Genomic DNA, 17355 nt, shown 5'->3' with positions numbered 1-17355 from the left:
AAAGACTTTCTCGCGTTTTCCCTTAAGGTAAATGATAGTAGAACACCATACACCTCGTCACCCTCATCAAATGATAGGATACAATTGTTTACATATGAATGTAATAAAGATGAAAATGGTTATCCGTATATCTCCGGAGTGATTCTCATCATGATATGCCAGTGTAACTAAATGTTGAAAAAATAAACATCCTCATTCACGTTAAATTAGATGTCAAGTTCACACACTTTGACCCAAGAAAAAGAGAGGGTTCTTACTGATTTTACCATTTAGCAAAAGGATAGAATCAAAAGCCGACTGCCCAGCCAAATGCTCTCTCTCTAAAATGAGTAGGCTAGCAACTGCTTTTGGGATGCTAGTGTCCAATATCTATGCGTGAAACTATGAGTGCCTCCTCGTCGCTGCGCTCCTGCGGGGGCAATCACCTCGTCACCTCATCGATAAGGCAATTCATATGAATAAATCTAAGTGAAAATATACCTACTTCTCGGAGTCTTTCATGACTGCTAAAGGTTAAAAAATAAACATACACGTTATTTTCAAGAACAGCTTTACAAGAAAAAGAGGGGTCGATTTTCTTGGCAAAAGTAAGAATAAAAGCAGTCGAGCCCAGCCAAATGCTTCTTCTAAATGAGTACTGTGTTTTGTTAGTGTTTTTTTCGAAGGAACAGAAACTAATATTTGTTATGTAACTTACTTGGTCACTTGCCCGTTCCAGTTGACAAGCATAATATTACAACCAATAATTATATACTATAAAAAGATAATAGGAAGTATTATATCCAGTAACTCCACCTAATATTTTGAGATTAAATGTTATGCTTTTGTTTGAATAAGATTTGAACGATCTCATGACTGAAAATTGTACCTTAAGGTAATCTACTCAACATTTTTATGAGACTTTAATATGATAAAACAAGATAAAATTGAAATTGCTGAACACAATAAAAACATGGCGATCCCGAATTTGAATTCAATTTAGTTTACTGAATATTTTTTTCTGTTTTTCTTAATAAACAAAAGAAATTTTCTGTACAAATTATAATATAATAATAAGTATATGAAAAGTATAATTCCAAATACCTTACTTAGTTTTATACAATTGTTGGCTATCCGTCTTTCTCTGAGTAGCACTGAAACCCTTCAGTATCGATCGAAAAGACTACTAATAACTAGTTGCAAAATATAATACTATAATAAAGATTCTAATAACAATAATAAATCCGAAATATCCAAAATATTCATTGTAGAAAATCACAGGAAAAAACATTTTGGAATATGAAAAAATTAAAGATTAAAACAATTTTCCTCGCGTGAAGAAAGACTATACACCTTCAATAAAAATGATAAAAAACCCCAAAAAACAAACCATACCTTATCATATCGACACCAAGCAGAAATCAAACTCTTAAGTGATCATATTATCCCAACCCAACTACACAAGCCTCATAGGGAAGATTTGGCGCTCAATCTTTGAAAAATATTTCCAAATCTAACTTTTTATCTTTTTTTCTCATCGACTAATTCTTTATATGAGTGCCAGAAAACAACTGAATCAACTAAATTAAGACCTGGATGAGGAGAAGCCTTCATATCTGATCTCACAATACAATGGAACGTTTCTTCTATTTTGGAGGAACATGAAATCTCACCAGTCATCTTCTAAGTCATCAATGAACTTCCAGTCGACCAATCAAGCATATTCTGGATGCAGCTCAAGATATTTTCTAAAGGTAAAGAATACAAAAGTAAGTACCTCATAGGCCTTTTTTTTCGTCGGCCCTTATTGTCGTTATTTTTTCGTCGCTGGCGTAATAAGGGCCGACGTAAGGTATCGGAATTCAATGAGGACCGGGCTAAAAATGAAATTAATTGAGCTCTGGCGTAATAAGGGTCGGCGCTAAATAAATGTTGTTAAGGTTGATAAGAGATTGAAAATCTCAATAAGGTTATCCGACCTTAACCCGATAAAAGCTGAATTTGCCGTATAGTTCCAAAGAATAATTGACATCTTGCAGGTCAGTATTATTATTAGAAACCCTCTGGTAATCTCACACCTGCTAAATAATTCATTCTTTACAAACAAACAGACTTACACTCTTGCATTCTCAATCATAATTTTCTTCTTTTCTTGAAAAGATAATTGTCGATCTTTCCATGAAGTGGGTGTGGTGGCACTTGCCGCTTTCTTGGCTGCATCATTAGCCTGTGAGAAAAGGAAGTCTTTATCAGTAACAGCAAAACATAAAAACTATTGCCGAAAAACTAGGAGGTTAAGTCGAAAAACAGTTGTACGAAATGATTTATGACGACAAAAGCTGGTAAGATTTTATTGGAAGTTTTTAAACTAAAATGAACTCACATTAAACTAGAATTTCTAGCGAGGTGAAAGTGAAATACAAAATTAATAAAAGACAAACTATGCTATCCTTCGGTGAGAAAGCTCACCTTTTGAATTATGGACTTTCGTTTGAGTTCAATATCTTTATTTTCTTTTTGTTGATCTTCATCAGAGAGAGGTGTATATTGAATGGAACCATCCAATAAATGTGCTATGGTCAGATCGACATTCTTCGTTGATTCTATGTGAAAGAAAAATGAAAAATTATTCAAAACAGACAGACAAGCAGAAAGACAGACAGACACCTCAAAAAAGGCATAGGCCCAGCCCATAAAAAAATAAAAAAACTGAGATCTCAGCGCTATTAGAATTAACTCAAGCTAACTATTTCAAATGGATGAAATGCACCATTTATTAATTGACTTAGACGCAGGTTTTAAAGCTACACCCCAGGAATCCAGACAGCCCTGGGAATTAGATGTCGCCAATAAGTTGTGAACAAAAGTTTGAATAATTGAGAGACAAACTAGAAATTGGGAAGTTTTAATTAATTTGTAGTAATGTACGAGGAAATCTGATAAAGTCAAAATACAAAGAAAACTGCACACGAACGAGAAAGTCATTCTTACCGAGTTCATTCTTGATGATTTTGACTGGCACTTGTGGCAATACATTTTTGATCTGTTCGATCATCTTCAATGCTTCTAGTTGAGCTTTTGTTTGAGATGTTGTCGACGATACTGTTGTTGGAGGAGCTCGATAGCTTTGTTCAGGAAATGGATTCATGTTCGACAGTCTTTGTTGTTCTGTTGAAGGAAATTAAATTCAAAATTGGGAAATTGACCAACAAAGAAGATAATATCATAATTCTCCGGTGTTCATCACTAGCGTGAAAAAGTCTAGGATATATAAGGGTCTACTACTGCTGGACACAAGAGAATTATAGTAGTTTAACTCGAATGTCTCTTTAACTCAAACAAGTTTTCTCGTCCCTTCTGTTAACAATGTCTTAAAATCCTTACTCCACAACTCGAAATTCCCCGTGCGGATTTGAGTTATGGAGTTATAGTAGGGGGAAATTTGTAAAATTAAGAGATATTAATCCTTAAAAACTGTGTTTTCAGTGTTTTCAGTCAGAAACAGCTGTTTTGTCCAGTTTTTGCGCTTTCGGAAGCTCAATATCTTGAGTTAGGTACTGAAATCACCTATACTCGCAATATATCACTAATCTTAATTTTTTTGAGAGCTTTCCAAAAATATACAACAGGTCTCCGTTTTCTCAAGCTAAAATTTTCATTAATTTTTCACCCTATGATTTTTGCCTGAGACCGTCGTATTTGTACTATACCCCTACTATTGGAGAATCCACCAATCAGTAAACATCGAGGATATGATAATACGAAGGAAACAAGGCTGGTTATTGACATCTAAATAATTAAAATCGAAATTTATTGGTGGTGAATTTCTTACAAAGGGAGAAAGGAAATCTATTTGTCGCACTGTGTCACATCTTGTTCAGGAAATTTATTCATTCTAGATGCTACAATTAACCAATCAATCCAATAAATTTTCTCTTATATTTTACATGCGGGGTCCCTTTCGACCATTACATTTAGCGAGCTACGATAGTATTATTTCAAAATACAGAATCGATAAACCTATCGAATAATTGATCCATACATTAGAGACAAACAAAATTACAAAAATGTAAACCTCTTCGTTTTTCTTCATCTTTTAAACGTTTGATGTATTCATTTTTATCGGCGGCCGTGAAATTAGTTACTTTTTTGTCTAATACATACGCCATGTCCTTTGAAACAAAATATATATAAACATATTAGTGAACATTCATCGAAGAACAACTTTTAGTTGAAATTTCACACTTAAATTTACAGAATGTCTTGGAGCTATTGTGATGAATGAATATATCATCCGTAATATTTGACACTAGAGGGGGCTTCCCTCAAAATCTTAAAACCGCAAGTGATTTTTAAGTACTTTAAATTGCAGTTGGAAAGTAACGTTTTAACATGAGACTTAGGACCTTAGCATCTCAGGGTCTAAACACTATATCTAAATGTTCTAATAAGAGGCTGAGAATATAGCCCGGAAGCCACTTAGCCCCTCCAAAATGGAAAATCCAATGAAACATAAAGTGGAAGTAATCAAATCGCATTCTCGCCCGAGCTTTAAATTCTGAAAAACGTTAAAATACCCAAAAGTGTCAATATTATTTCGGCAGTGATTGTAGCTGTCCGAAATTCAAAACTCACATATAAAATACCTTTTGAAGCGACTTGGCAAAATCATCCAAACCTTCTTCATTTGGTATCTCTCTGACTGGTAGAAAACTACAAAAAGAAAATGAATGTCCCATTGAAGTGTTTTTGTAAACTCGGTAGGTGTTTTAAGGTATTTTAGAAACAACAAAATCAAAGGATCATAAAACAGATCAATTTGACCAAGCTACAATAATTTGATATATTATTTGAATTTACAGATCAAGATATTTTTGCCAGTACCTACCATATAGTATACATAGTGAAAGGCGCGTACAAACACCACAATAAGTCTTCCATCAGTGTGCTCTCTAAACAATTCTGAAAATCGTAAAAAAGTAAAAAATTCGATACAATTGATGAGATTTTCCCGGTCTTTCATCTGTTTCAAGGGAAAGAAACAAAATATTTGTTCCAGAAAATGTCAAGACAGGGAAAAAGATCTTTACTCTTTTTATAGTTCACATTTTTAATCCATTCATACCAATATCTTTGAGATTTTTAGGAAAAATACATACTAAAAATCACATTCTTTAGACTTAAACTTAGCATGAAACTTTTAAAATTCTCATTAGTTATATTTTTTTGACATGCAAACGAATTCAATATATTGGTTAAATTAAATTTTATTTCAAATTAAATTAAATTTTTTGTACATGGGGGGAAGGGGTGGAGGATATATTGGATATTTTGTCCAGGGGTAGTGAAAAATCTGCAAAGTTTGCCTGTTTAGGGGTGATTTTGAATGTCCGGGGGTCAACTGATGCTTGTTCGGAGGTCCTAATTCACTATGTCCGGGGGGGGGGGGGGTAAATTTTCAAAAAACGTTACATCCTCCACTCCCCATATTCAAATTTTTTCTGGAAAAGCCCATTGTAAGCTTTACTTACGAGATGAACTGGAGTAAACCATGATCTGTATGCTGTGAGAACCATCTAGAAAAAAAAATGAATTAAAATCAAAACATATAGACAAATTGCAGTCGATTGTAGATGTCATACAACAACACTGGTACATTCAAACATTATTGCAGTAACCGCTATTGATATAAAATGTGTTATTGTTGGTAGGTGTAAAAGATCAAAATAAATCTCCGAATGGAAAGTTATTTCATTTACTCACAGGTTGTAATGGAACGCTCTCATTGTTTTTCAACTCTTTTGAGCTATAAAAGGTAAGAAAAAGAAAACAAAACTCTTTAAACACTAAAGCAACTTGAGAAAGTAAAATATGAGTAAAAAATCACTCAAGAATTATAAGTATTAGGAGAGTGCATCGGTCAGAAGAAAGCTTTGAAGTAAAATTTTTACCAGCTTTCCTTTTTTGTTTAACGTGTCTGTCAAATGGCAATTTAGCTCAAGCAAAAACGGGAATATCATATAGTACCCAAGCTAACCAGATAACCTCAATAAAAATCAGTAACCATAAAAAACCTAACCCTTATCCCTACTCCCTTTTGCGAGTGTTGAGTAAGAAATTATACAACAACACATACCTGAATTTCATGAGTGCAACATTTCCATTGGTTGTACCTTCTTCTGGGAAGATCAATGTGGGTAGAGAAATGTCATCATTTGCACTTTTACTCATTGAAAACAACCAATTCAATGTTGAGTTGATGTCTTTGTACTTTGTAGACTATGAACAGATTTTTGTAACTTTAAAATTAGTAAAACCCTAATCACACTTACGTGAAAATGTCAGGTAAATGGATAAAAAAATCTATACTCAATTTTACAGAATTGATTTTATTAATTTACTAGTAAAATCCCTATCTGATCTAACCATATACCTCCCAAGATCTTTAACATGTTGGTAAAAATCCTATATTTACAATATAAAGTTATATATATGCAGCAATTTTGCTATCACATTATCATACTCCCGGGGGGAGGGGGCACTCCATTAAAAAACGACCATACACACGGCCCAAAAATAGGCCTTTGAAATAAATCGGACTCTTACAACAGTGCATAGAAAATTTTTCAAAATTAGAGCAAATTAGAACGAAAAATCGACCCTTACGGTCGGTGCATTTTCTTGAAAAGTTTTGATCATTTTTCGGCAAATAAATGGTCAGATTTTCGAAGTTTTACACCCTTAGAGTGCACTTTGGGAAGTTTGGTAAATATACCCTAAAGGGCCGCACGTATGGTAGGTCATTTACCTGGAGTGCCCCCGTCCCGGATCTATACTTCAAGTGTTTAAACTGAATTCTGATTAGACAAACATTTAAAAAGATCTTTCAAGGCATGTTATTGAGATGAATGACCATTTCAGAATTTCAAATAGGCAATTTTCTTTCTACAGATGGAAAGATTACAACACTGCCTGATACTAAAAAGAGATGGAATACAATGCATGTTAGCATACCAGTTTCGAAGAACATATTGAATCGATTGAAAGAACATCTAACAATGATATATGGTTGGATATCAAAACCTGAAATTTAAAAAATGTGTTTTCTTTAAACTAGTTTTCCTTGTTCTTTAGAATAAAATGCTGCAAATATATAGAATAGAGATATTCATTCTAAAGATTCTCAGATACTGTGGTACGTTTCCATTAAACTCATCAGCTATATCTAAAACATAACAGAGCGCAAGGATGATTCATCATAGAATCTTCTCGATCTGAATGACATGAACACGTGCAATCATTATTTTTATAAATGTATATAGATCTGGACTCTCAGAGAATGTCTTGCATAAGACCAGAAGATCTCATCAGCTATGTCTAAAACATAAAAGAGCGCAAGTATAATTCATCATAGAATTTTCATGAACACGTGCAATCATTATTCTTATAAATGTATATAGATCTGGACTCTCAGAGAATGTCTTGCGTAAGACCAGAAAATCTCATCAGCTATGTCTAAAACATAAAAGAGCGCAAGGATAATTCATCATAGAATCTTCATGAACACGTGCAATCATTATTCTTATAAATGTATATAGATCTGGACTCTCAGAGAATGTCTTGCATAAGACCAGAAGATCTCATCAGCTATGTCTAAAACATAACAGCGCGCAAGGATAATTCATCATAGAATCTTCATGAACACGTGCAATCATTATTTTTATAAATGTATAGGTCTGGACTCTCAGAGAATGTCTTGCATAAGACCAGAAGATCTCATCAGCTATGTCTAAAACATAACAGCGCGCAAGGATAATTCATCATAGAATCTTCTCAAATTCACAAGCACACACACTTATGCTTTTTTAAATGCATTGGTCTGCAGATTTTTACGAGGATTGTTATATAATTTTGATTAAAAACAAATATTCAGTGCTGGAGTATTAGGATACTTAAATTGAAATTCCATTGTCACCTTGGCTTCTTTCTTTTGGTGCTGTGTACCAGAACAAGAGACAAATATACCCATACAAAACAAAAACACACGTAGAATAATCCTAAAATGTGAAAAAAGCATTACATTTACATAGGCTATGTATAGGTACTTTGATTGTCCTAAAACGTAGAACAGCTTGGGCAGGTATTTTAAAACAAGCTGTTTATCTACTTGAGATGATCTCTGTCCTTGATAAGGGTGCAAAGTAGTGAAACTCTTGAATGCTATGCAGAAAAAAATTTAAATTCCAATAATTAGATGTGAAGAAATAAGAACTTATGTCCAATAAAATTCACTCAGGAGATATGGGTGGCAGACTGAGTAAGTGTATGCATTTGGTTCTTATTGGGACTCATCAGCCACTGCAAACTACACCCTGACTGGTTTTAATTGAAACAAGATCATAAAAACCTACCTTCTAATAAACCATTCTTTAGGTAAAATTGCTAACACTATTACAAATTGGAAGGATAGCAATATACGTAGAAGGAACAACACAATACCAAGCGGCATGTAAAAGAAAAACACGAGATAAGAAGCTGCTGATGAAGGCTTGAACCTGAAGCAATAAAAAACATGAAATACAAATGATTGGGGCTGTCTTTAGTGCAAATGATTTTCTTTCAAACAAATAATAAAACTTTATTAGTTAAGACTTTTTTAAGACTTTTGTTGGGAAAAAATTTGTGTTGTTTCCCAACACTTTTTCTCCCATGATACCTTGGGTCAATTTTTCAATATAAAAAAGTTTAAAAAATATTAGAAAAGTACATCCTCATCCTCATCCTCATTTCAAAAGGTTTATAATTTTCATAAGTTCGATACTTAACACGCTTTCTCACAGACCCGGTAGGGGTCACTCTTTCTCATCAGCCAGTAGGGGTAAAAATGATGAACCAAAACTCGATGGATTGGCTTATCTGATCATTTTTAGCAGGGGCAAAAATTAGAGTATAATAGATAGTATAATATATAGTATAATATAATAGTTTGGCCAATTTTTCCAGTGGAAAGGGTTCAGTGGGTCTATGAGAAGGGGTGTCATAACAGGACCCATTTAAAAGATATAAACCAGTCTTTACCTTGTTTTATTAAACAATGTTGAAATTTCAATGGCCATGGTTTGTGGTGACTTTGCCATAGAAAAAAGCTATATATTTTAATTACTCTGTTTCATATCATTATCTAAAGTCAAATTACCATCATACAATATATCTGTTAAAAATCTGAAAGTTGAATTGTAATAAATTTGAATACTTTTGTTCGCAAAGGGAAGAACGGCCAAACTAGCATGGAGACTCATGTTAGGCTTTTTCTTTTATAATACTGATGGCTTTTATAATACTGATAAGCACGGTTGAAGAATTCAAATTTTCCATATCTAAAGAAACTCTGATTTTCAAAATAAAAGGTGGCATAGTTCACACCCCCTTTTTAAGGGAAAGTAGAGATGTCCTGAGAGGTACTCATATGTTCAGTACTTGTGAGAACGCAAGATTCTCCCGTACTGTGCGAGTATCATCATCGATAAAGCACGACTCTGATGTGTCACGAGCACAGAGTATAATGTCTGGTAAACGCTGTGAGTTCCTATCAAAAGGTAGGAAACTATCTCGAGATAGGGCCCGGTTTGATGATATCAGAGGGTCAGCTTCTCTCTCATTTCTTCTCAATTCGGCCACCATTTCACCGTGCCTCCAAAGTCATGATTTATTGTATTATTATTATTGTATTAAAAAATACACAATTCCTCTTTCGCACCGAGTAGGCTTTTAAATCGAAATATGAAAAAAATGTCTGGAACAAGGAAGACCAAATTAGTGGCAAAACGATGTAGCGTTTGACGTCACTCGCACGGCAAGTTACACACTTGTTATTTGTTAATCCCATCAGGCGATAGGTAGTTAGGCGGCATCGGCATCCAGTCATTTTGAATGAAAACAAAAAAGTTAAAAAGGGCGCGCTATCAGTGAAAGTTATTGTGACATGTTATGACAGAAAGCATGATTGATAAACTTGGTGGAGTTATCAAAACAAATTTGTTGTCAAAGAGATTTAACAGTAAGTGAATCAACAGTCCCATGTTTCGACCAATCGTCCCAAGTAAGAGCAGTTGACGGTACATAACCCAACACGTCACTTGTGTACCAAAGCTTACCAAGATTTTGCAAACAAGAGACTGAGAGGAAGATCACGAAAGAGTCCGATCAAATAGTTGTTTTGGCGAACACAGCGGTCTTTTGAATAACTAATTACTCTACAGCAGTTCCCTAGAGACAAGATAATTTTTCATGTTTTTATTGGCTGGAGGGAAAGTAATGTAGTAATGGAGTAATTAGTTATTTAAAAGACTGTTGCGTTTGCCAAAACATCTATCAGAGCTGGCACAAGATTGCCACTCCTCACTGCAGAGCACTTAACACAAGTGACCGAAATGAGTTTGTCAGAAGGGTCGCAATGGGTTGATAGCCCTCATGCTAATAAGTCAAGTACCGTAGAATCGTCTAATATCGACATGCGTCTTCTAAAGTTGACATCGGATCTGTAAAATAATCAAAACAAACCTTGAATGAAATTCTTGGTATCATTCTTATCAAACAAGTTCATCCATCAAACTAGAAGTTCAATAAACATTGCAATCCTTTCAATTAAAAAAAACAGCCAAATTATAAGCAGTTTTACAAAGCACACGAAACGCATGCAAACTTCTTCGTAACTTTCTTGTGTCTATCATTAAAATTTTACAACTTTCTTACGCTTCAAGTCACGTGATAAAAATAATTCGCGCGCTTAGCCTGGTTTCCCCTTCCTTATTTATCAAAAACACACGCTCTAGACGCTAGGGTTCTTTTTATTATTCTCCGTTCACGGTAAAAAGGTCTACTAAAAAATTCCTTGCGTGCAAAATGTTGTTTTGATTTGGATATCTTCGTTCTGTTGAATAAAAGCATGCTAATTACCAGACGATCTCAATCGAACCAGTCAAACCAAATCGAATGCAATCGACCGATTGAAATTCGATTGTCGAACGCAATCGAATCTCAATCGAACGTCAAAATTCTGGGTAATATTCGATTGGTTCAATTGTTGTTCAACTGGTTCTATCGTCGATTCCGTTCGATTGAGATCGTCTGGTAATTAGTTTTTAGTGACTACATCGTTAAAGTTTTCTTTTCGAAAAAAACCTACTTCACGTTTCTTACATTTCAACAACAATCTGTGACGTGATAGGGAGAGTACAATTTAGTGATTGATTGATAACTTTGGTATGTATTTGTTTATGTTTGATTTTTTATTTTGAAGACCAGCCTACAGCTATGTCGAAATAACAAGACGCATGTCGATATTAAAGTCAAGTATTGTAATATTGGCAATCATCTGACATAGCTGTCGACTCCCGCATTGGGTGGGAGACTCCCGCATGCCAACGGGTTCTCCCATGGGAAAAAAAATTCAACCAAATCTGTCACATTTTCAGGATTTTCTCCCACATCTCCCGCAATTCCAAAATATTTCCGACTTCCTGAAAAAAAATTCAGATTTTGAGAAAGCAGTATGGCAAAATTTCCTAAATTTGGAAAATTGGGATGAAAAATTCCCTGATTTCCCCAATTTCCTGAAAAAAAATTCTGATAAAATCAGACTTCGCAGGGAAACTCCCTCGATTTGGTTCCTGATTTTCCAATTCAGAAAAATTGGATTATCGGGAACATTTTCAGCTCTCCCGCATTTTTGTAAGGAGAAGTTGACAGCTATGATCTGATTATCCCTTTGAAAGAACATGAGAGCTTATCAAGCTCATCATCAAGCTGCCAGCAGTTCGCAAATATTTCTCTCCTCACAAAAAATGAAAATTGCCAAAATCTCCAAAGTCACCAATGCAGTAAAAAGAGTGAAAACTACCCCAATCAGTGCAGCTGGAACCTCAATATTCCAGGATTAGAAAAAGCTATGCCTGTAGGTACTTTTATTTGGGTGAAGGAAAGTTCAAGAGGGGCACATTACTTTCCTTTCCAAAACTTGGTCTAACATACCCCAAACACACCTGAGAGCAATTTTGGGTCATGCTCAAGGACTTTTTCAAGTTTAAAATCACTGAGTGACCCAAAAAGTTCAAGCTAGACTCTGACCTAAGTTATGCGTTTGGGCCATATTAATAATAATACCGTAACTTGGTCTAATGCGGCCGACATCCCTCCTCTAATTCCGACACCCTTTTTATCAGCTGAAATTGATGAGAAAGGTTGAAACTGTTTTTCTTAGCTTAGTGGTCAGAGAGGAAAAATCCTTTTTCAATCAGTGATTCAAGCTTTCATATTATCCCTGTCTCTAAAGTAAAGAATAAAAAAAGAACTAATAAGCTTCTTCTCACCATCTAAATCATCAGGCCCTAACAGCATTCCTGTTAAGATACTCAAACTTCTAAATCAAGACCTATCTACTCAAATCTCTTTTTTAATCAACAGGTCCTTTGAAACAGGAATATTCCCCTCCGCCCTTAAAATCTCCAAGGTTGTCCCTGTTTTCAAAAATAAGGGTTCACTACTTGAAGTCTCTAACTACAGACCAATATCTTTGCTGTCAAATATTGAAAAGATTTATGAGAAAGTTGCTTACTCCCGGGTAATAAACTTTCTCAATGGCTACAATCAAATATACTCTAAACAATTTGGTTTTCGTAAAGCTCATTTAACCATTGACACCCTTATCAACATTACCGAGCGTATAAGGGAACGTCTTGATAAAAGGGAATTTGCCTGTGGTGTATTTTGTTGACCTCCAGAAGGCCTTCGATACTGTTGACCACAAAATTCTTCTTTCCAAGCTCGACCATTATGGAATTCGTGGTACTAAGAATGCATGGTTCAAATCTTATCTTTCTGATCGCTCCCAGTTTGTCTCTCTCTCTAACTCACAATCTAGATTGCTACCAATCAGACATGGGGTACCTCAAGGTTCAGTCCTTGGCCCTTTATTATTCTTAATTTACATCAACAACCTCCATTCATGCATTAGAACATCTGAAACCTACCACTTTGCTGACGGTTAGTGTAAAACGCAGGTCACAGGTCACAGGTCGCAGGTCACAGGTCACAGGTCAATGATGACAGGTTAACTCTAATCAATGTCATTGCAGAGGAAAATGTTTGGAAAACACAAAGAATTATCAAAAACATAATTCTCAAGCAATTTCATCCATATAAAACCATTTCAAACATCAAAATTTAACCATGTGCTTTTATCGATCTTTCGCGGTTTGCGCCGTGTATAACGCAGACCAGAAAATATTTGAAACCATATTATACGTATAACAGGTATATTACATATTGTAATGTTTGTAATGTTATATGATGGTTACATATAATAAAACTCATCGCTCTAAAACTACCTTCTCAGAGAACTCACGAGCTTCTGATTGGTGTAATTTTATATCCAGCCATATTGTTATCATCACATTCGGCATGCTGAATATTTTTGGTGTTATTCTCTTGTAAGACATGATATTTTGTAATTCTGTCAATATTTTTGTCAAAAATTGTCATTAAGTCATTAAAATGACAATTGAATAATTAATTAGTTTCATCCTTCTAAAACCACTCTCTTAGGGACCTCACAAGCTTCTGATTGGTGCCGTTTTATATCCATTCACACTATCTACATCACATTCTGTATTATAAATATTTTTCGTTTTTTTGTCTGTTCTTGCATCATAATTTATGATTCTGTTAATATTTTTGTCAAAAATTGTCATTAAGACATTAAAATAATAACTGAATAATTAATTAGTTCCATCCTTCTAAAACCACTCTCTTAGGGTCCTTGCAGGCTTCTGTTTGGTGCCATTTTATATCCATTCACACCATCCACATCACATTTTGTATAATAAATATTTCTCGTGCTTTTGTCTTGCTAGGCATCATATTTTATGATTTTGTCATTATTTTTGTAAGTAAGTGTCACTATGTCAAAATAGGTTGTTATTCTATTCAATTGTCATTTTATAATATCTAAATAGCATGCATTACTTTTTTGTAATTTAATGCGCTATGTATTGTTGTTATGTTATGTATATGTTATGATCTTATTTTTTTTCCGGTCTGCACTTTGTTGACCTGTGACCTGTGACCTGCGACCTGTGACCTGTGACCTGCGACCTGTGACCTGTGACCTGCGTTTTACACTAACCGCTTTGCTGATGATACTCACCTCTTAAACTTTGCTGAAACAGTCTGGTCCCTCTGTGGAAGGGTCAACGCAGACCTCAGAGTCCTTGTCAGCTGGCTCAAGGCTAATAAAATCTCTCTCAATGCAAGTAAAACCGAATTTGTAATCTTTCACTCTCCATGGAAACGTCTTGATAGTATTCCTCGTCTCAAGCTAGCAGGTCAAATTCTGACTCCGAGCAAGTGGGTCAAATACCTTGGTGTTTACCTTGACGAACATCTGAACTGGAAACACCATGTCTCTACTGTCGCTACAAAACTTCGCAGAGCAAACGGAGCACTGTCTAAGATTCGACATTTTGTCCCTACAAAAACTCTCATCAATATCTATCATGGAATATTCGCATCTCATGTTAGATATGCTGCACAGATATGGGCTCTGTGTGACAATACAGCGACACACAGAATCCAAGTTCTTCAAAATTCTGCAGTAACAATTATGACCTTCAACGGTCCTCGGGTTTCCGCTAATCCTCTATTAAACAATCTAGACCTACTCAATGTTTTTGACCAAGTGAAAATCATGAACATTATCTATGTTTATAAATACTTTAACGCTAGCCTCCCCATCGAGTCCCTCCAAAATTTAACATTTGAAAAAACTCAGCATAAGATTGAAACTAAGGACAAATTCATTGAGCTAATCTTTCGACCAAATGTCAACACTACCAACTACGGATTGAATTCTTTCACTAGAATATCCTCAAACCAATGGAATGAGCTTCAACGTAAGTTTGATGATAAAAAACTTTCTGAGTTAGAACTCAAAGAACTCAAAGAAATCTCCAAAGAATACTATATGAGCAAGTACGTGACCTAGAACAACCATCGTTAAAAAACATCTTTTTTTGTATATAGTTTATTGTATTATATTTCACCTTAAAGCTATTACCAGTTACATCAAAATGCCTCGAAAATGTCAATATGAAAATTGCGTAATCAGAGAACATATGTCTCGCTCATTATAAAAAGGCCGAGACAAACTTTCAATAATTGGATTGTAACATCGAGTTAAGTCTCTTTTGTTAAGTCACCAGGGGGTAAATAAAACAGACCTTGATACATTTATCATTCGTTTCAACTTGACCATTTGTTTAAAACTCAGCCTCCTAAATATTTGGGGTAGGTAAAATATGTACAAAGAAATTCATACTTTTCCAACCCGCCCAATCTTTAAAAAAGAAGCGAACAATAAAATGTAATTACCCTTTCCAAATAAACCTCTTCGGTGGCGAGCGTAGTCTACTCTGACGTAATTGTAAAATTTATGTAATGGGAGTTTGACATAGTAATGTAATGTTGTTTGGGGAATTATGAAGTTCTCTGGGATTTCGATTGCATTTATTCAGGTTGATTTTTTATGACTTCTAATGGTACTTTTTCTAACGAATTTGATTACTCTGTTCTCACACTTATGTCTTTTTTTTTTCGCGTCCTTTTCCGTGATTACTTTTATTTATATTTTTAAAGACAGGTGGACATGTTCATAAAATAAGGCAAGCTCTGTGACATTCAAAAAATAGGAAAAATTGGTCTTATGTTGATAAAACCTTCAAAATAGCCTCTACATCAATAAAATTTTTTGGCTAAAAAGGCAGAAAAAGGTAACAAAGGTCCAAAGGCACTAGAATTGAAAGATTTTGGATTTGTAGGTTATTTTGCCAAAAACGGCTAAAAATATAACATTTTCATTATAAATGACCTAAATTTTTATTTCAGGTGAAAAAAATTAGAGCAAGGCTTGGAAATGAAACTTTAGTATGTTAACTTCCCGCTGTTGTTATTCGCGGAAATTGCACATCGTTAAACTGAAGATATTGGCTAAAGAAGTAACATGCTCAGAAAATCAACTTCTATTCATAATTTCAATAATTTAGAATTTATGGAACTTAAACAATTACCATATACTATCTAGACTATAAACTTAGCTATGGAAATACCTTAAATTGGCTTATTTCTTGTTAAAATACACATTTTGGCTAAAATGTAACAAACACAGTGTTCAACCAATTTCAAAATTTTATAGTTTCAAAATTAAAGAATTGGGTTCAACAGAATTCAAAAATATAAAGGATTGTTTTATTACTTGTCTTAAAGTCAAAGTTTTTAATTATAGGCTCATGTCTGGCTAAAAGTGTAACAAATATAACATATTTTTGTTTCATCGAAAACGTCATAATTCAGAAGTAATGCTGAGCTATGGAACTTCTGAAAGTTTTTTCTAAAAAAAGACTTATATAATGAGTTTTAATAGAACAAAATAAGTTATAAAATAAGAACTTCAAGATAAAACATTCTTAACTGGAATAGGCTAAAGTGTAACAGAACATATTATATTGTTGTCTTAGTTGTTTTAATAAAAATGTAATTAAGAAGTAATGCTAAGCTATCAGCTATGGAACTTCTGACACCTTCTTTAAAAAAACTAATGAACTTATGGAACAAAAAAAATTATGAAATAAGTACTTCAAGATAAAACATTCTTAACAGGAATAGGCTAAAAGTGTAACCATCAAAAAATGAAGATTGAGATTGATATCCCATTAATTCAATGAAATTATCGTGTTTCCCCCATGTTATACTGACAGCCAAGCTTCGGCGAGTATGACTTCTGTTACACCTCTCATTGCAAAGTGATGTTGAAATAAGTATTACAAAAGGTTGATTGAAACATGAATCATATTGATAGTGCTGTTAAACAACTTGTTCATTCCCCAGAAACGGCTAAAAAGTAATAAAATTGGATATTTCTTCCCAATTTTGTTACAAATTTAGCCAATTTTGGCTGATTAATGAAAATAAAGGCTTTTGGAAGGTTCATCAAGTGAATTATCTGTCATTGAGATGCTATTTTTGAGATGTGAATTATGTAACTTAGACTTAAGTCTGAATACCAGCCAATTTAATAAATACTTCTATCAATGGGCCTGAAAAGGGACCATTATTAGAGTTATAGGATTGAATGTTACCATATTAGCCAGTTTGTCCTATCATTTATTGGCAAAGTCATAATATTGTCTAAAACAATGCATGAACTAAACAATATATTGCCTTTTGACTAAGGATTCGTTGTTATGTCGACAAAATCTGGCTTAAATGGAACAGCACATTGGGATATTTCAGCCTTGTTACACCATTAGCCGATCAACTTTTTAA

The 17355-nt window shown here is 34.2% G+C and overlaps 1 protein-coding gene across 1 annotated transcript; it reads right to left on the bottom strand.

Annotated features, from left to right (window-relative positions):
• Positions 1 to 970: 970 nt before the first annotated feature.
• LOC136806416 (lipid droplet-regulating VLDL assembly factor AUP1-like) lies at positions 971 to 9162 on the bottom strand. Its single transcript, XM_067062986.1, has 14 exons — positions 9058 to 9162; positions 8391 to 8534; positions 7955 to 8036; positions 6994 to 7062; positions 6116 to 6258; positions 5743 to 5785; positions 5511 to 5555; positions 4868 to 4941; positions 4626 to 4692; positions 4055 to 4151; positions 2971 to 3147; positions 2449 to 2582; positions 2097 to 2206; positions 971 to 1727 (listed from the first exon to the last, which is right to left on the bottom strand). Exons 1-14 carry the CDS (start codon positions 9114 to 9116, stop codon positions 1694 to 1696), a joined length of 1278 nt encoding a protein of 425 aa, XP_066919087.1. The 5' UTR covers positions 9117 to 9162; the 3' UTR covers positions 971 to 1693.
• Positions 9163 to 17355: the final 8193 nt, after the last annotated feature.

This window comes from Clytia hemisphaerica, unplaced genomic scaffold (genome assembly GCF_902728285.1).
Source record: "Clytia hemisphaerica strain Z4C2 unplaced genomic scaffold, Clytia hemisphaerica genome assembly, whole genome shotgun sequence".
NCBI classification, from domain to species: domain Eukaryota; kingdom Metazoa; phylum Cnidaria; class Hydrozoa; order Leptothecata; family Clytiidae; genus Clytia; species Clytia hemisphaerica.
The sequence above is the reverse complement of the archived record's forward strand: the minus strand, read 5'-3'. Positions and strand labels throughout refer to the sequence as shown.

Excerpts from the sequence above, each read along its gene's own strand:
- LOC136806416 (XM_067062986.1), bottom strand. The coding sequence starts at position 9,116 with ATGGCAAAGTCACCACAAACCATGGCCATTGAAATTTCAACATTGTTT. Across the intron at positions 8,535-9,057 it reads ACATTGTTTAATAAAACAAG|GTTCAAGCCTTCATCAGCAG; the intron begins GTAAAGACTGGT and ends TTATTGCTTCAG. Across the intron at positions 8,037-8,390 it reads AAAGAATGGTTTATTAGAAG|GATTATTCTACGTGTGTTTT; the intron begins GTAGGTTTTTAT and ends TTCACATTTTAG.